General features: G+C 32.5%; 1 protein-coding gene across 1 annotated transcript; it reads right to left on the bottom strand.

Moving 5' to 3' along the window:
• Positions 1–7,292: 7,292 nt before the first annotated feature.
• On the bottom strand, positions 7,293–19,893 carry LOC127711635 (uncharacterized). Its single transcript, XM_052217742.1, has 6 exons — positions 19,858–19,893; positions 17,887–17,962; positions 16,704–17,021; positions 11,252–11,376; positions 10,549–10,729; positions 7,293–7,917 (listed from the first exon to the last, which is right to left on the bottom strand). The coding sequence occupies exons 2-6, from the start codon at positions 17,942–17,944 to the stop codon at positions 7,721–7,723; spliced, it is 879 nt and encodes a 292-aa protein (XP_052073702.1). The 5' UTR covers positions 17,945–17,962; positions 19,858–19,893; the 3' UTR covers positions 7,293–7,720.
• Positions 19,894–20,960: the final 1,067 nt, after the last annotated feature.

Here is a 20,960-nt window from a genome sequence, read left to right as displayed (position 1 = left end):
GGTGTTGCTAGACGGATAATTGACGCTATCCTACTTAATGTCAAACAATTGACCCATGATATGCTCGCTACATTCTTTGCAGAAGTTTCTTCCATCATCAATGCTCGACCTCTTTTGCCTATATCTTATGATCCGGAAGTTCCATTTCCGTTGACACCTGCAACAATACTCACCATGAAAACTGATCACATCGTCCGATCCTTTCATCTGGAAGACTTCAGTTCCAAGGACCTCTCCAAGAACCAGTGGAAAGATATTCAGCATATCGCAAATCAGTTCTGGTACCGTTGGAAATCTGAATTTCTACCATACTTACAATCTCGTCACAAATGGAAACATGACCGAAAAAACATACAAGTTGACGTTGGTCTCATGTGCGATAATTCACTACACAGAAATGACTGGCCAGTAGGAATCATTATTAAAACACACACAAACGATGACAATCGTGTGCGCAAGGTGGATGTTCGCTTAGGAAAAGACAAGAAAATATTCACAAGACCTTTGAACGAGTTGATAGAGCTTCTACCAAACTAATAATTTGTAGTTTCAATGGACAATATAATTTATTAACACTCGTTTTATGTCAGATTAAAGGAATAGATCATTTTATGACTTCGTCAATATAATGTGATATAAATAATATCAGGCTAGGAGTGTCATGTCTCATGTTTCACATTCATTTTGTTTTCCGGAAAGATACTGGACTTTGCTTTTTGTATTATAATTTTCATAAACTTCCGTCAAGTCACGTTACATTTCTCTCGAACAATTCTTCTGATGCCACGATGTAAGTCACTTATACTTACCTTTTTTATACATGCATAGTGTAAACATATTAACTTTGATAGAATACAATTGTTTTTATATTTTTTTTTGACGATGCAAACAATTTTTGATAATCGCACGTGAATTTGAATCACTGTAGACAAGTGTGAATCGATAACATGGTATTAGTTGGAATATGGTCAGACACGTCACTGTAGGTAAACTTGATAATAGATAAATTACTTTTTAGCGAATAATTAGATACTTTGGATTTTTCAATTTTATGTACTGAATTCTTATTTTGAATTAGATGTGTCCATTAGAGGTACGTGTTATTTTCTATTGTTTGATACTATTTTTACTGATTTGTCTGAAATGTTACATTAGCTGTTGTTATATTGATTGCTTTTATTTCTTGTAGCTTTTCACCACATAGATGTGCAACGAATAAATACTAAACAAACAGTATTGCATTTGTTTGATTTGTTAGTCCCTAACGATTTTGGTCAGCACATCGGTTTAGCTGGTCTGCGTCTAGGCAGTCACATATACGTAAAATCATACTGTCTTGGGCGGATAATTTTGAGTATAAAGATGTAGTATGGTTGTCAATAATGTAAGATTAAAAATATAATTGATGTGTACAATTACTGCTGGACATACAACTTTCACAATAAGCAGAACCTATATCGCATAGTATAATATATAAGTGCCCTGGGATAATAAAACGAAATAATTATACCTCAACCCCGCCTTCTTTCTTCGATTGTAACATCACTTAATAAGACTCATCACAAAAAACTAAAAATTGTAATTACAATTAATGACACAACGGATTTTACTATATATTATTCCACTGTATGTAAATATTGATAGCGAAATTAACATTTGATTGGAGAAAGTAGAACCCATGTGGCATTGAACAAGACCATATTCCCCTCTGAGTATCGTACTCCCATCTTAAATGATGGGACAACCTCGTGCGACGTTACGCGCGATTAATGTACATAATGTTTTGAACTTTTTATCAGATAGCGATGTTATTTTTGGGTTCAAAACTATTTCTGATGTGTAACAAATTAGAGAAAAACTTCAACTTGTCATTGATAAAATGATTAACTTTTGATTGATATGGCTAATCAATGTTTATGTCGTGTTTAGTTTTAAAAAGCGGGAGTAAAAAAATTGTATAGAAATTAATATTTTCTATTCATGAAGTTATAAAAAGTATAGGCAGTGGAATAAAACATTTATTTCCCTTGGCTTAGGGAGATATGAAGATTTGTTCACCCTCGAAAAGTCATGTATCATTCTCATTTTTTTTTGTAGAGTCCATGTTGCTCGTCTTTGGGTTTTATGTAGTGTTTTGTGAACCGTCTAATTGGTAATCATACCACATCTTCTTTTTATATGTATTGTCTTTTCGTCATTTTCTCTCGAATGAGTGATCCTTTCAATTGGTATCATGGAAAAAAAAAGTTACGATAACAAACGATGATGTTTGATAGCATGCTTCTAGTCTAGAATAGTCATTTACGAAATGTTTTGGGATTTGCTTACTGATATTACCCGCACTTTTGTTGTTTTGTATGAATTGCTCAGGCGTTTGTTTTCTATGTAGTGTTTGTAGATTGTTGTTTGTCATTGTATTGAATTGTTTAACATACTGGATCCAGTTGTTCATTTCTCAGTTAAATATAACCCAGGGTTAATTTTTTTTTATTGGGGGTTACGTAACCTAGGGTAAAATTCTGTTGTTCAAATTCTTTTTAACCCTTGCTTACGTTACCCATGGTTAAATTTTCAGTGAATGTTCATTTTTATCAACAACAACAACAAAATTCTTAATGCTTTTCTTCTGTCCCAGAAAAAACTGTTTGGTCAATAAATATAAAAATTAAATAAACAATACGATTTTCAGCGTCTAAAATCATGAAATAGTACAACAACAACACGGACGACAGAAAGCACCTTTTTTGGAACAGAAGCGTTATACTCGTTGAATTGTTTTTCATTATAGAAAAAATACATTAAATGTCTTACTAAAAGATGTTTTATTTTGCTATATCAGTTTGTGTATTGATCTGCTTACCCTTCCCGAGCACCTGCCATCACCCCCAGTTTTATATGGGGTGCCTGTTGCTCAGTCTCTAGTTTTGTGTTTTGTGTATTTTTGTTTGTCTGTTTGTCTTTTTCTTTCTTAGTCATAGCATTAACCGTTAATTTTCGACTTCGTAGTTTGAATGTCCCTTTGGTATCCTTTGCCTCTCTTTTACAAAGAAGATGACAGGGTAAAAAAAATGTTGATATGAAAATGTGTGTTATGTAGACACTGTATGAACGGAAACCTCGATGCAAAAAGGGGGGGGGGGGGGGTGGCGGTAAAACGTAACAATAAGTTTTTGAATACTTATGGTCGAAGAAAACGGAAAATATGTTGTATCAAACTTTTGTTGACCATTTCGGTCAAGTTATAAACATGAAATCGTACTTTTAGATAAAATTATTCATGGTTAAATTTTTAACCTAGGTCCAATGCAGGGTTAAATCTGAATAATTTAACCAAGGATTTAACAAAAGATTAAATTTAACCACAGGATGAACAACAGAAAATAACCTAGGTTTAAATTGTAACCAAGGATTGTGATATTTAACCCTTGGTTAAAATTCAACCAAGAGATGAACAACCGGGGTCCTGTTATCAGTTTATTTAGACTTACAGGTTTTAATAGTCTCTTTGATGTCTTTTGCCTCTTCTTCAACATGAACAATGAACCCTCCTACTAATCATGTTGAAAAGGCTTGTCTTATCAGTTCATGACAAATATTTCAAAAAAAGAAAAAAAGAAAAATTTGCACAGTACCGGTCTTCCTTACCTAAAACTAATTCAATCATAAAAACGAATAAACACCATTTTTCCCAAGACAAAAGATCAACATATTGCTTCCAACGAATTTGAGGTAAAGACGTTACACCCAGCATAATAAAAGCATTACAACGACATTGCCAACTTATCAGTATCGATGTAGAACCAACAGGGTGTATACCTGGATAGAAATACATACTAGATATTGTATACAAACATTTAAAAGTAAAATTAATGTTGTATTATGAAGACAATACTCAACGATCTTACATACGAATTGAGTTGTGTTTCATTATATGAATGCCTTTGTTAAAATCGTTAAACATGAATATATTGATTGTTATTCTTGATTGTTCATTGATAATCTTTTTTTTTTGTGTTTCTTCTTAAATTTCACATACGTTTTTTTTATTAATAAACATAAAACCATAAAAAAGACAAGAGGAATCTTCATTGATTGAGATTAAAGTTAGAAGATTAACGGCTAGTTAATCCCATCACATAGACATGTGCTTGTCCATACCCATGAACATAATTTTTATCACATAATTTCTTATTTGTTTGTTATTTGGAGAATTAATTAAGTATAGATCCTGTGTTGGGGTCGACTGGGAAAGAGGACCGGAAAGTTATTTGGAATGCCACTGGCAAATGAGAGTAAATTAGATAGGGACATAAATTTAGCCTTGCAACAAGCCATATATTTACCTATCATGGAGTTGTAGCACTTTTTTTAGCGTGCAGTGAACGTGGTATTTTCTACATGAAGCATGGAATCTTACGTCACCATTCTAAAATGCAAGACCTTTGGCAAGGGTTTTGCGTCCTGTCGGAAAAAAAAAAGGATTTTCTTATTCCCTGTCACCCTTTGGGGGTTTAACAGTAGATGACTCGTTCGTATTTGTTTAATACATATTAATGACGGAATAGCAATTCACCAATAAATATGCTTTCGATAAAAAAAGAAAAGAACTTTGAAATTCATTATTTCTAGTTTTGTAAATATGTGGCTTGAATAAGAATTCATTCAAAACCTTCTAAAAGACAAAAAAAAAAGCACCTTGCAAAATTCTTTAATTTTACTTTCAGATATACATGTATTGATGATGTCCTATCACTGAATAACCTATTTCAGTCAGTACTTGCATCTTATATATCCCAGTAAACCTGAAATTATGGATACTACTGATACAAGAAGGACTGCTTCATACCTTGATCTTTTCCTCAATATTGACACAGATGGACGACTTCACACTAAAATCTATTACAAACGGGATGATTTCAACTTCCCAATTATCAATTTCTCATTTCTCAGCAGTAACATACCATCTGGTCCGTCGTATGGTGTTTACATATCTCAGTTGATACGTTATGCTCGTGCATGTTCACACTATACTGACTTCATAGACAGGAGTGTGCTCCTTACGCAGAATCTGCTCCAACAGAGTTATGAGGAAGAAAGATTAGAAATGACACTACGTAAAATTTATGGACACCATCACGAATTGGTTGATCTATACGATGTGTCTGTGTCTAAACTAACTAATGACATTTTTACCACGTCTTAGATTGTGGTATAACATCTATGTCGTCTGTCTGCTAAGTACCGAACGTGACCTATTCCCAAATATGACTGTTATACCGAGTGTGAATTTGGATTGCTATACGACGTGTCTCGGTATTTTGTACATCCAACATTCATGTATTTATTTTTGATGTTTCTGTTATGGTTTCGGTTTGATCATGTGTTATGTCTTATCGTTTGTAGTCCAAATAATTATAAAATTGCCTTTCAATACCATCATTGTCATGAAAATTGTTATTCTGGTTTCTGAAAATAATTGTATAAAGTTCGAGATTGCAGTTTCGTAACGTAAGTAAGTGCGTCACTGTTTTTGGTGTCTGTCGTTTATGGAAGATGTTCGTTGTTGTTCTGCGATTTGCATGTTATGTCGACTATTATATTATTTGTTTGTGCGTTTCTCTGTGATGTGCGTTTGTGCTGTATTTTTGTCAGGTAGTGTTGTCAATTTAGCGATATTTATTAACATTGTCATTTAAGGCGGGAGGTTTGGCTAGCCATAAAACCAGGTTCAACCCACCATTTTTTCTTAAAATGTTCTGTACCAAGCAGGGCCGTAACTACCAATGAGGCAGTCTAATTTTCTGGCAAAAAAAAAATAATAATAAGAAAAAAAAAGGAAAATGGAGAAAGCTAGGCATACAGGGGCTAGGGGTAGAAAACATCCTTGCATTTTCGAATAGTAATTAACGTTGACGTGCAGCTTCTGTACTTTTATTTCAACTACTTTAGGGATTGAACTCTCTGTCTGATTACAATCGCCAGTAAACCGGCATTTCGTTCTGCAATTATCTATTTCCAGCGATAAAGTCTCTTGAACAAGTTCGACCGTCAGAAGTTTTGGTTTACCAGGAGAAGCTACTATTTACATTGCTGGTCGGTTCTTGCTCATATGAGATATCTTTATCTGTCCTTCGACGTTATAAGACATGGTGAAGGTCAACAATGACCGAGGACAGATTATGTGGTTAAGCCATGCTTCATGTCCATCGTACGGACGATATCGGGCAAGTGAATGAAAAAGCTGTTCTCAAAACGATGTGATCTTAGTGGCACAAGAAAGGTCGAACTAGCATTCACATACAGTGACTATCATGACTATAGGTTCCACCCTTTTGGCTTTATCAAAGTGTCATTAAAATGTGTGTTATTTTTAATGAAGCGTTGCCCACACACACTTGTCCCGTTTTTTCTATTATCAAACATGTATCCTACTGTAAATGGATACATGTTTGATGGTACAAAATTCGAGGCAAGTATCTGTCAGCCGGCTCTGATAGCCTAATACAGTTCTTCATACGGTAAATATGAAATAAAAACGGATGTAACAAATTTTATTTCGGACCCTAATATTACAATTTTCTGCCGGGAGGCTTCGCCCCCCTAGACCCCCTATTAACCTGAGGGCCTCAGTTTGCGACCCCTAAACCCCTGTCTCGACTGTTTCCAATGTCTAGTTATGGCCCTGCCAAGTCAGGAATATGGCAGTTGTTATCAAAAAGTTCGTTTCTATGTATGTTGGCGTTTGTTTTGGTTGCACTTCAGCGGTCCTGTTGTTCCTTTGTTTTCCTCTTGTGGTTGATGTGTTTCCCTCGGTTTTAGTTTGTAACCCATATTTTTTTTCTCTAAATCGATTTGTGACTTTTGAACACCGGTATACTACTGTTGTCTTTATTTGAATAAGTGTGGTACTGAGAATGTAAGAGTCTACGTTTTCCATTCATTTAGAGGAAAACAATTTTAAATATGTCACATGTGGACCAGGACCCGCTTAGCCTTCTCTAACACCGGGGATCACTTCCAGTTTTGTTTTTGATGTCGTGTTTTATCGACTGGTGTTGATCTTTTTGTCGTGCTCATGTTTTTGCAATGCTTTTGTTGGTTTGTACTTGATTCATGATTGGCCGATTTTATTGAGATGAATAGAATAGAGCATAGAAACGAGGAATGTGTCGAAGAGACAACAGCCCGACCAAAGATCTAGAGGACACCAATAGGTCTTCAATGCAGTTAGATAATCATGCAACCATGGCTAATTTAAAGATCGAGGAAAACATGTAAGAACGACGAGAGTTTGTAATTTTTATTGACTACGATTACCGTCTTTCAACCGAATTCAATGATAATAAAATTTTAACTATAACAATACTTATGTTCGTATATATTACATCGATACTAGTGTCTTTTTTTATCAGTTGGCAAGACCCGAGGCAATTATGCATGCTGATTGATGTCTCTAAAACATCATTGGCAAAAAAATATATTTCAACTTTTAACAGAAATGTACTCATCGGGCCTTTTTTATATACAAATTAGTCTGCAAACACTACATGTGTACATACACTTCTAATGACTGAGCACACGAAATCAACCAAAATTCGGACACTCCTCTGGTGCTCTGTCATGAAAGGTTGGTCCAGGTATGAAACCTCTGTCGAATTCGATTTAATCTATAAATGTGAACTAATTAATTTATAAACGTAAAATATAGTATTTATTTTCATCATAGATCTGTAGTTTCGTATGTGTCTTCATTTACTTCATTTGGCTGTTTACAAACTTTATACTTATTCTTACTACATTTCTTTTTAATGTACAACCCTAGCATTACGAAAAATACACACGGTGCTATTCCACTCAATATCCCAAGTATAAATCCAGTATCGAAAAGTGCATCTATCCCTTCATCGATATCTTTGCCTATAAAAGATAATGAAGAACATTCAGTAATGCGCAATATCAAATGAATGTGTAAAGTGTCACCATACTAAATGATCCACCCTACTAACATAGTATGTTTTGTAAAGCAAATTTCCAGAGGCCAACTTATAAAGATAGAAATACGTAAACATCTGGAATGATTTACACCATGAGAGGTGTTGACCTGTGTTTTGAAATTCTTTATTATATGAACTATTTCAATTGATATTTTATATGCAGTTTTCAGTTGAGACACAGGGCATCGTATCGGTCAACTAATTTTTTTATGGTAACAGTAACATTTGAGTAATTTTTACGTTACATGTTTACATCTATATGAAAGTTCGTTAATTTCACGTTGATATATATTGATAATGTTCTGTCGGTTGATAGCCAACATTTAAGCAATTGCTGGTACGTCATTGATCTCAATCTCAATGCCATTAAAGACACTTCTGAGCTTTATATTTGAATCTTTTTCTTGTCATCAACACATAATGATGAGTTCAAGTAAGAGCTATGATTCAATTCTTCCAAAGTCAACTTCTAATATTAAAGAAGCATTGCACATCCTGCATCGTCGCATGTTGTAATATATTTCTCAATGAATCTTTACACTATAATAAACTGTCGACATGAGATATATCTCGCCTTTTTGTAATTTTGATAGTAAAATGTAAATATTAAATTCAAATGGCAATATTAAAACATGTAAACTATGCAAAACATTCAAAATCTATAAACCATGATGCAATGATTGGGCCATACATTCTCCATGGAAAAGAGGCTTGCAAAAGCTAATACATACCAAAAACCAATAGACCATTGATCTACCACTAGTGGTTACACTTAACCTGTTCCTAATCACAAACCTATACTTATGAGGTAAGCAACATTTTCAAAGTCAATAGACCCTGACTGAGTGTCGGGGCCAAATAATCTCCACGAAAATAGTATGTGCAAACGGCATGATAAATATTATTGACTTAATGTAACGTGATGTTTATTCATTTGTTATTCTTTAAAGAAGTTGGTCACATGATAACACTGTTTTATAGTTTCATATATTTTTTTTATCGAAAGGGTAGATTGAGAAATATGAACAACCTGGTCTCTTATATACAGCCTTACACAAATTTACTTTAATTTAAATTTTTGTATTCTTGTCTTTCATTTTTGCTAATGTGCTTTGTCTATATGCATTTTTGTGTTTCTTTGTTACATATTTGTTTGTTTTTATAGTGATTAAGATTATAACACTATGTTGACTGCTGTACCCAACTTTTGACATTTTCACATCGTTGTCAATATAATGGAATTTTATGCGACTGTCATACAAGTGAGAGGTTTAGCTAGCTATAAAACCAGGTTTTATCCACCATTTTCTACATAAGAAAATGTCTGTACTAAGTCAGGAATATGACAGTTGTTATCCAATCGTTTGATGTGTTTGAGCTTTTGATTTTGCCATTTGATTAGCAACTTTCCGTTTTGATTTTCCTTGAAATTCGGTAGTTTTTGTGATTTTAGTTTCTGCTACGAAGCTATTTAATATCTCATTGGTATGGTTTATGCTTTCATGCTAACACACCCTTTCACCCGGTCGACAATTGCTCTATAACAATTGGCTGTAGGAATTTTCGGTTCTTTATCATAGACAATTTTAGAACATACCAAACTTTTGAGGTGCTCTTGAACTGAAAATGCATTACATATTTGCTTATTGGCTTAAGCAACAATCAATCAACATTTTTGTTGATTTACTTCAATTTCTTAAGAATGTTCATTAGTCATTGTATAAATGTTAGCATCCTACCAGAGATAAGGCAACATTAAAGATCAGATGGGAATTAATTTACTGTCACCATATTTTTTGTATTTGATTGGGACGTGTACAAACTATTAATTACAGTAGTGATACATTTCTTAATGTTCTAAAACATCTAAAAAATGTTTTAAAGATATTAATTTTTAACATAAAATCATAAACAAATTGATCGATATAAAATGTATAAAGAATAATTTGTGTCCTTTTGGGTACTTCAAATTAAAAAGTATACACATTTCATTTCTATTAATAAATTGACAAAAAAGTATTCAGTCGCATTAAACGTGTAGACATGAATGTGAACAGCCTTTGAATGAAAACTGATTAATTTATTTGAGAACTGCCATTTTGTTTAACTTTGAAAACTAATTGCCTAATTTTCAGTAAAAATACACACATGTCCATTTTCTCTCATAAACCGATTGTTGTTTTTCATTGTGTTATTGTAATATTTTTTTTATCGCCGCGATATAGCCTTGTTGTGCTAATGCAGCGTAAAGCAACCAACAATCAATCAATGTAATATTTTTACTTGTGAACAGCAAGACCTGTCATGTACTAGTTCTCATAAACCGATTATTCTCAATTGGATTACAATATTATTGTTCACTATTTAAACACAATAGTCATCATAAAATGTGCTCTTCTAATTTTTCTCGTACATTTTATAAAAATGAGCAGTATGAAATAGCCCATAAATAAAAGAGAAAAATTCAAAAAACAGAAAGTTCTTGTCAAAACTTAAATAATGCAAATCAATTAATCCGCAAATACTGAAATATTAAGGATATGAATGAACTTACATGACTCGATGCTGTGTGACTTTTGAAAGATTTTTACGTTGTGATTTCCTATTGAACATATTATTGCTACCACATACTCTTTCCCCGGCCCGTGCAAAGGAATTTTTCGGTCAAATTCAACGCCAAAAAATATTCCTTTCTCAGATATTTTTAACGATTCTTCTAATGAATAATTACGAGCCTGAAACAAAAAATTGTGAATTATATTATTCAAAGGTACAAAGTATGTTCAAACTTAAATATGATGAATCAATAATGTTTTTCTAGTACAATTTACGTTCTGCCATATAAACCTTGGTGACATGTATAGATGCGCGTTGTTTAAATCTAATGACAGCTGAAGACTCTATTGGCCTGGTTGCATTTGCATAAAAGGTGAGGCATGCTTACTAGCAGGGGACGCTTAACCCGTTAATACCTCCACCATATTTCCTGCAGGTCATACGATGGCATCGGTACTTTTGCTCCTGTTGATATATTCCAAATTTACAAATTGAGAAAATTTGTAATATCTATCATTTTACCATCTTAATCATGTACTACCAATAATTTTGACAGTTTTTGATTGATTACTTTTTTATTGTTTACTTTTTTATTGTTTACTTGATAAATATTAAAAAAAATCCTGTTTTATGTAATGTTAACCCAATAAGCTGTTTTATGACTGTATTCACTGTTATTTGATAATATATAATTTATTTACATTCAAAACATGCCAACAACTTCGAATAACTGGATATACTTTCCGAATAAGAACATTAACGTAGATGAAACTGTACGTATTATCAAATGACGTTGTGACATGGATATCATCTCCCGTCGGATAATCTACAATCAAATACACATGCATCATTGTTAGATAGATAGGTAAAACTTCAGTACCGAAATGTTGCATTTAAATGTAATTTGTTTGGTTGATTTGTTTAATAGCGTTAATAGTATAAATAAAACCACAAAAATACTGAACTCCGAGGAAAATTCAAAAAGGAAAGTCCCTAACCAAATGGCAAAATCAAAAGCTCAAACACATCAAACGAATGGTGAACAACTGTCATATTCCTGACTTGGTACAGGCATTTTCTTATATAGAAAATGGTGGATTAAACCTGGTTTTAAATAATGTCTTAACAAAATCAGTTTACCTTTCGGGAACACTTGAGAAACCCTCTTTCCACCGTTGTTTGGGCTCTTGCTGCTCATTCTTCACTATTCAGTGTAATATTTTGTAATTGCTGTTTGACATTTTGGTGTTGGTCCTATTGGGTGTATCTAATTTACACCAAGTTAGTTGGGTTACTGCACAATGATAGATTTAAAAGTTTAAGGAAGGGGTCTTATCAGAAATACATATTTTTTTAAGGGGAAACACGATAAATTAAGGATATTCAGTTACATTTTATTGCATCTTTTTGAAAGTATGTATACTTTACCTTCAATCTGTATTGTATACATTTTTTGCAATGACAGTTAATCAAACGTGGAAAAATATGCGTTTAACGTTTGGAGCTTAAAATATCAGCAATGTTCGTTTTTAGGTTTTATTATGATAAATATGTACTCAGGCTGATATCCAGTTGAAAATAAACAAACGAAATGGAACTCTTTATTAAAGAATTGTTTACATTTGTTTATATGGGTTTTAAAGTTATATTATAAGTAGGTGCCTAATGAAATTGGGTAATTAGCTCATCAAAAAGAAAATTCGAGTTCACCTTTTTATGTTCAGGCGTGTTTGAGTTGACTGTTTTGTCTTGAAAACGTATAAATCAAACATATTTGATACATAATCTCGATTCAAATTCTATTATTTTTTATATATTTAGGCTACATGTTGACAAAATAACATTAAACATGTTAAAATTCACAGTACTAAAAAATGTAATATGGGTCATGTGAAATACCTTTCTAATGAGTCATTATAACAGAGTAGGTGTATTTGAATAACAAATATTTCACTAAAAGTACTTGACAACAGGGGTCTGTTGTTCAACTTGTCGTTAGTGCTAATGAGTCGTTAAAATTTCTTAATCATTCGATTAAAAATAATCATATGACTAGTGTGTTGTTCAACTTGTCGTTAATTTTAACGCGGTGTTAAAAATGCTAAAACTGTCGTTAAATTTAATCCACCTCATGCAGGTGTATTAAATTTTAATCATATGATAAAAACATCCAACATGGCTGCTGTACCAATGCAGAAATTGGTTTATGCTCGAAAAATGAGAAGTTTAAGAGATATTTATCTCCAGCCATGACCAGCTATGAAAGCGCTTAAGATTTGAAAGAAACACAATATACTTGCTAGGAGTTGAATTGAAACATAAATTGGAAAGAGATTTTACAAGATAGGGCGAAGGATCGGACGGATACATACAATGGTCGTCTGATAACAGAAAGAAATTGCACATTTCGGCAGTTTTTGATTGTATTTTACCGCTCAGTGACAGTGTTAACGTTGATAGTACATACTAAAGAAGGGCCACATTATTGTGCGGAATCATTCAACAAATTATGAGGAACCAGTTTTTATAAATAATAAATGTTACCATAGCATTAATGTACAGGCCATAAGTGATTTCCAAAGCAAGTCTTTTAATTTTTCCCGTTTTTCGAAGTTCAAATATTAGCACATTCAGTAGCGCCCTTGACCTAATTGCTCGTAAATTGTAATGGATCAATTCGTCCCACAGATAGCTCGGACCTTACGATATATATCTTTACACGGAATTTTTAAACATCATATATTTATTCCCATTTTGTAAAATTTATGAGTTTAACGAGGATCCAAATCAGGGGCAGATCCAGCCATTTTTAAGGGGGTGGGGGTGTGTTCCCACCCAGGATAAAAGGGTTGTTCAAACCATATGTCCCCTTTCAAAAGCATTGATTATCAAAAAAGAGGGTTTCAACCCCCGGACCACCCCCCCCCCCCCCCCCCCCCCTGTTTTTTCTCAGCTGACACAATATACAAAAACAAGCACCTGTTACTAAGAATTTGGAAAATCTCATTTCCGAGTGTCAGACTTTTTCAAAAGAAGTCTTATACCCCCGTTGGATGAGAGGTAGGGTGTCTACATGTATTACTATATTACGAATAATTTAGATCATCACAGAATATATGTATGAATTTTTTAACACTGAACTATGCTTCTCCGGTTAGTCCGAGTAGGAAATGATAAAATATAACTTGCATCAATATTAAAAATAAAGAGCATGGAGCATCCTTGTTATAGTATACACTATCAACCATATAACTTTCAACATGTTATATTCTACCGTTGTTATGGTTATGCGAGTTATAAACATAGTTGAGGTTGAAATAAAAATAAATAGTCAACATTAAAAGTTATTTTTTTTTGTCTCGCTTGCGACAAAAGTCACAGTATGCGAGACATAGGGAATACTATCCGGCTGCGGCGGCGGAAAAGCTTTATATTTCAAAAGGTAGATGATCTGTCTGCTTGATACCTTGTTACCGTGTATGCAGATACCTTATGTTAGTAGGTCAACTATATGTGATGTATGGAATGATTGTTAGGGGTGCATGTCAGTCTTGCGGGTTTCATCTGACCTTGACCTCATTGTCATGGTGCATTGGTCAAAGTTAAATTTTTGTGTTTTCGTCTGTCTTTCAATTACTATAAGCAGTAGGTCTATATTTGGTGTAAGGAATGATTGTAACGTGTACATGTCTGCCTGGCAGGTATAATATGACCTTGGACTCATTTCCATGGTTCAATGGTCAATGTTAAGTTGTGTTTTGGTCTGTTTTTCAATTACCATAAGCAATACACATGATAAATGTAGGTCAACTGTAGGTGTATGGAATAATTGTAAGGTGTACATGTCTGTCTGACTAGATTTATGTGACCTTGATCTCATTGTCATGGATCTTTAAACATGTTGAGTTTATGTGATAGTTGTAGTTAAACCTTTAGCTATAAGACTTTCAACATAAAATCAATGGTCAGTAAAGAAGGCTACACATTTCAGCGTGTTCACTCTTGTTATTTCCTTTGACGTCGTTATCCGACAGTGTGATTTAAAATTAAAAAAACTTTTAAATCACTTCTTTATTATGGTTTTTTACTGGTTAAAACTTTATTAATTTAAATAAACATAAATATAATCAGCCATTTCTGCATGTTTATGTACGTTTTTTTTTCTTAAATTCTTCAAGCACCATTCTGCATCCTTTTACTGTCAATCTTGTGATATACTTTATTGTTTTTCTTTTTTTATTTCTGAACTTTTGGTTTTGTTATTTTTTTCAATTGAGAGATATTGGTTATGTGCGTGTTTTCGTAAGAGCAAATTAAGACTAGTCGGCTCGCAGTGAGGTTAATGTGTCTGAAGAGGGTAACATGTCTTCCTGCGGACTGTTATCTTGTGAATTAGCATGCTAAAAGTCCGGTTCAGCTAGTCGGTCTAGTACAAAGCAGGATTAATATTCATAACATACTAGCATGTTCTGGTCCTAAATATGCATATAATCACCGCGCAGGAAGTTGAACAGCATATTTATAACGGAGAGCAATTAAGAGAATGTACTTCCAACAAGAAGATGCACGTTTTGCCAAAAAAAAAAAAAAAAACATAAACATAATCCATAGTTATTTTATTCATAGTAAGCAGCCATCATTGTTGGTCGGTTGAAGCATAATCTCATCCAATTGTAAAAGAAACCACAAAAAGGGACCAAATAAACATCTGCTACTTGGTATACAATCTGTTTGCATGTGCCTGTCCCAAGTGAGGTGCCTGTAATTCAGTGGTTGTCGTTTCTTGCTATATATCATTGTTTTACGTTCATTGTTTTTTACATATATAAGGCCTTTAGTTTTCTTGTTTGAATTATTTTACAGTGATTTGTCATTTCTAAGCCTATTATAGCTTATTCTTCGATATGAATATTGCTCGTTGTTGAAGGCCGCACGGTGACCTATAGTTTTGAACTTCTACATTATTTGGTCTCCGACAGGTAGTTGTCTCGTTGGCAATCATACTACATCTTCTTGTTTTTATATTTACTATTATGCACCCCATCCCACGTGAATACGGGTCCCCAAGATATAAGATACTGTCGGATTGCTTTCTTTGATCTTTATTATTGTTTTTATTTGGAAAAAATATAAAATTTGTTCTGACAGGGTATTGTCAATAAATGTCACGAACAAGTCGTTATTTTAGTTTTAAAAAATCATTAAAAAGCTTCTCTAAATTTATACACTGTGACGGACTATGTATTATGCCATTACACTTACAAAATTGAATATTTAAAATTGTCAAACTGTATCTTCTTATGCCGTATGAACTACAATCGATCACAGTTCTGTAATTTATTTACACCATCTCTAATATTTATCTAAAATGTTAACTTGGCATGCCCTACTTGATGAAATGCGGACGTGAAAGAAAGCACTCTTCACCTACGCGTCAACGGAGTTTTCAATCCCAATGATTTCGTCATTTATAAAACAAAGGCGAATCTTTAGAATGTTATAATTTAAAGCAGAAAAGGAAGTTATAGGCCTTGATTTACAATGCATTGTAGGAAACACTTGGTTATTACCCAAAAATTAATCAGTGATTTACTAATACAATGATTAAAATAAGTTGAACAACGCAATTTAATCGTTGTATTTACTAATCATGCGATTAACTTTTAACGACTCGTTAAATTTAACCATATGATTAGTTAAATCACAAGTTGAACAACAGGCCCCAGACTTTACAAGTGGATCTTTAGAATACATGACTTAAAGAAAAACAATTTTTGTCTGTGGTATCTCGGGTAATAAGTCTTCAACCTCTGAAAATAGTTATTCTGCCCTTCCACGAAATACTTATTTAATTTTTTAGTATTTTTTTAACATTCTAAAATTTCCCTTGACAACCGATCAGAAAATTATCTAAAGTTGACAAAAGGCCCAAAAGTACATTTAATGATGCTTAATAGCTAGTGGATACATTTGTCTTTTTAAATACAACTCTCTTGCAAGGATCGTTATAAAGCTATGTGGATACATTTATATGTTTTCAAGAGCTGAATTGACAGCGTGTCATCCCTACAATGGCTTCTATTTTTACGATTAAAAAATAGGTGTCGTAATGAGGAGATGATTTTGACAAAGTAGAATCCTGACTGTACTTACATGCAATATCTATAGTATTCAAAGATAGGTTAATCCATGCTTCGTGTAGTCCAAACTCGCAAGAATAATTTGCGCTTACATCACTTGCGTTAATTGTTGATATTTTAAGAACACGTTCAAAATCTTCCTCTCCATGTACATCTTTATATTTCGACTTAAAGAATGATTGTTTGTTATTGACCAAAATTATTCTGCCGTTTTCACTTTGTTTATACCAAGTTACACCATTTAGATCATAAACAGTTTTACTCTGAGCAACACAGGAAAGCCTCAACATTTGTCCAAACTGAACAGGTTCTTCCAGCAGTCTCAATGTAACTAAAATTATTAATTGAAAGCAGCATCTGTTCAGACTCAATGTAAAGTAAAATATAAATGTTTACATTTACGCCTACAATACAAGTTTAAATGAAAAACGATAAATAAGTAAAATGGTATTCAAAGTATTAGTGATCACGGTAACAGGCTCTGATATACATTATACATGCTCGTATTGGAGAAGTTACAATCATCTGGACATTGTTATATAATTAATATTTGAAATATAAATGTTCGAAATGCTTTTGAATTTTTCCTGTTTAGAACAGCACATTCTGGAAGCTTTCATATGAAGATAATCAATGAAGGCATTTTTGTTTTGTTTTAGAGTACTAGTATCTAAACCAAATCGGAAACATCATACAATAATGTATACTCATCCAACAATCAAATAAATTCTATTACTTTCATATTCATACTGCTTTTATATACATCAAGTGATCTTTTAACTATTACTGAATATAATGAGGTTCCCACTGTATTTCTTGTTATATTACAATTGAATTATATTGGTTTGTTATATTATTACCAGTCATTGTGTTTGTCTCTCCATATGTTAAGTCTTGAGCTATCTGACGAATTTTAATCCAGAAGTAAGGGTTGTCTGCAAGAAATTGCGTTCAAACATTTTAAATATTCCTGTGTATTCGGTTGGTCGTTGGATACCACTCATTCACCATACACGTATGCCCGCAGCAGAAGCTTTAGAAACCATATGAATGATTTATTTTTCTCTGATAATGTTGGATTTTTTGTTATTGAAAGAGTAGGCAGTAGGTTTGGATCATGTCAATTGGTGTCTTTATTTCATCTTTAAAACTGACTTGCTGATTTGAAATTATTGTAGATTTATACTTTATTTTACCTAATTGAGTTTGTAGATGTCCAAAGCATGAAATCCACATTAATAGACTTGGTAACATTTCTGCTTATTCTCATTCCTTAAATAAATCAATTTTTAAAATCCAAACTGCTTTATATACAGGTATAGCCCTTATGAAAAAAGACTACAGATAAAATGAATAATTTGTTCAAATGATTGTTTATGGCGTGATGTACATATATTTGGATAGATGTATAATTATGTAGATAGATTATATAATTATTTATAATGGAAATTGTTTTCCCTCATGTGCATTTTCCCGTAACAAATGAGACGGTATTAATGCGGGGCCCCTTAGTTACTTCCCTTGACATCTTAAGGTTGATGTAACAGCTGAGATAAAAGTTCAAATGGACCATTACTTACATACCTCAAAAATTTTATCAAAGTATACGATAAAAGTTATTCCCACAGCTTGCATTGTTACGGAGGTTTTTTTTATAAATTTGTTTCTCTGTTATTCCTCTTAATCATAAAAAAAAATACATTCAATTACTACTATGTATCATAACACGTAATCTGAAAAGTGGAATAACACTTAATAAATGTGAAAAGTAAAATAACAAAAATACCGAACTCTGAGGAAAATTCAAAACGGAAAGTCCGTAATCAAATGGCAAAATCAAAAGCTCAAACACATCAAAAGAATGGATAACAACTGTCATATTCCTGACATGGTACAGGAATTTTCTTGTGTAGAAAATGGTGGATTAAACCTGGTTGTATAGCTAGCTTAAACTTTCACCTGTATGACAGTCGCATAAAATGCCATTATATTGACAACGATTTGTGAACAAAACAAACAGACATAATAGGTAAAAATGTCAAAAATAAGGGTACAGCAGTCAAAATTGAGTTATAATCTTAATCACTAAAAAATCAAACAAATATGTAACAAAGAAACACAAAAATGCATATTAGCAAAAATGAAAGACAAGAATACAAAAATTTACCATAGCACAATAACACAATGACGGGATGTATAAGTACAGAGCCACGTCAATTGGATATCACCAAAAACAGTATAAACAGTAAAAGAAATATTCTAAAAGACAAATAAAAGAATACTATAACACGTTATTAAGATGATAAACAACGTCAGTACCCAGAGTCTATACTTCAAGACCATCGTGAATTATTTGTAAAGTTTATACGGAACTTTTATCAACAAGGTCTTGGTATCTTCCGATGAACTTTTTTTTAGAAAAATGACGCGACGTTCTTTGACATACCCCTGGTTCAACAACTTTCTACTCAGACACTGGTGACGTTTTACAAAGTCTGAGTAGCAGCTGCAAGCTCTTGAATACCAAATAAGTTGAGAAAAATGTATCCCATATGTAGTTGAAGTTGGAATATTGCTACAAAGGTGACGGAAATTGATAATTTCAAAATTAAAATCGGCTCGTTTGTCATAGATGCTGGTACTGAGATGACCGCGTATGTCAAATTCGAGGTATGAGTCTAAAAATGAGGCGGAGGAAGCCGTGTCTGTTGGTTCTTTAATTTCTAGTTCTTGGGGATATATTAATGGAATCCAATCAGAAAATTTTGAATTGTTATTGGAAAGACCAACATCAATATATCTGAAAGTGATAAATTCTGTCCACTTATACGCTTTTCTAATGACATTTTAAGTGCTACCAATTGTACTGCTCCAGATGTGTATTTCGATATAAATAAAGATATAACTAATTGATCAGAGAAATATATTATATACACTCATTCATTCTTGTGACGGATTAATTATGATTATACAACTGTCTGACTTTACTAGATTAAAAGCATTGTATATATTATTCGTTAAGAAAGAAAACGCAATATCGATTTAAATAAATGAATAAAGTATTGAATCAACACATTAGAAGTTCAATCAAAGATAAGTTCTGAGACTAATGACATCGAAAATAAAAAAAAAATATTAAGTATTGGAGATAAATAAAACAAAAATACCTAGTCCGCCATTTTGATGTATCCAACCATTTTGTCATTGTAAGATAATACATGCAAATTAGATTAATACAAAAATAAGTTTTTCTTTGTTTTTATCAAGTCATTGTGAAAATATACCTTCGAACTAAAAATAATCATATTTCTTAAGTACAATATTTTTTCAAGTTGAGACAATTATAATATTATTATACACTTTTGGCTTCCTCTTTTTCGTCTATCTGTTTGTCCTCAAATAATGTATATTAGAGAAATATTATCCAATATGCGTTTTCAATAGTTATATGATTGAGGATAAAATAGACTTTTTTTTTATTGAGAAATAAATAATAAATTTCAGAAACCATTCATTTATCTAATTCGAAATTACAGACACCGCTGTTTTTGATTGTTTTTGTTTTCAATTAAGTACCAAATTCAAGGATTTGTATTGTTTTTTTTTTTAATTAAATAAATGCAGTTTCATATTACGTGACTATTAAAGGGGCCGTATGTTTTGTTAAGTGATAAAACATGGACATTGTTAAATACATGCTTAAATTCATAAAAATAGGAAACCAGAGATTGACGACTTTAACATGAACGGCACTCTTGCTGAAATTAAAGTAGTTTTAAAAAAGATATATAAGAAGAATAGGAATAACCAAATATATTCAAAAGTATCTAAATTTTGACTATCTGCAAAAGGAAGCATTTTAATAGAATAAGTTAGTTTATTAAACCTGCGAGAAACATGATATTTACAGATAAGAGGATGATAAGTTGAGTGAAAGTGAATCGAAGCATCCATGAGATTGTCGTGTAATTTTTGTGCTTTCTACACGTATCAACCTGAGCATGTGGGTTATTTTTGTAACCACAATAAACGTCATTTATTTATGAAGATTTCTTTTAGCAAGTACTAAACAACTATATTTGTAGTGCTGTAATTTGATAAAACTTTTTATTAGCATATTCTTAAAAAAAACTTAAGTATCACTTTTAATTTTCATATAATATACATTGTCACTTTAAACAAATGAAAAGTTTACCAATTTATTTGATAAAACAATCACTGTCAAAAGAAACAAAACAAGAGTTGATGTATTGTCTTTGTATATCAATGT

The sequence above is a fragment of the Mytilus californianus genome, unplaced genomic scaffold (genome assembly GCF_021869535.1).
Source record: "Mytilus californianus isolate M0D057914Y unplaced genomic scaffold, xbMytCali1.0.p SCAF_8, whole genome shotgun sequence".
NCBI classification, from domain to species: Eukaryota; Metazoa; Mollusca; class Bivalvia; order Mytilida; family Mytilidae; genus Mytilus; species Mytilus californianus.
Note: the sequence above shows the minus strand (reverse complement) of the source record. Positions and strands in the feature narration are given on the sequence as shown.

Excerpts from the sequence above, each read along its gene's own strand:
- LOC127711635 (XM_052217742.1), bottom strand. The coding sequence starts at position 17,944 with ATGTTACCAAGTCTATTAATGTGGATTTCATGCTTTGGACATCTACAA. Across the intron at positions 11,377-16,703 it reads GAATACTATAGATATTGCAT|ATTATCCGACGGGAGATGAT; the intron begins GTAAGTACAGTC and ends ATTTGATTGTAG. Across the intron at positions 7,918-10,548 it reads GTCACACAGCATCGAGTCAT|GCAAAGATATCGATGAAGGG; the intron begins GTAAGTTCATTC and ends TATCTTTTATAG.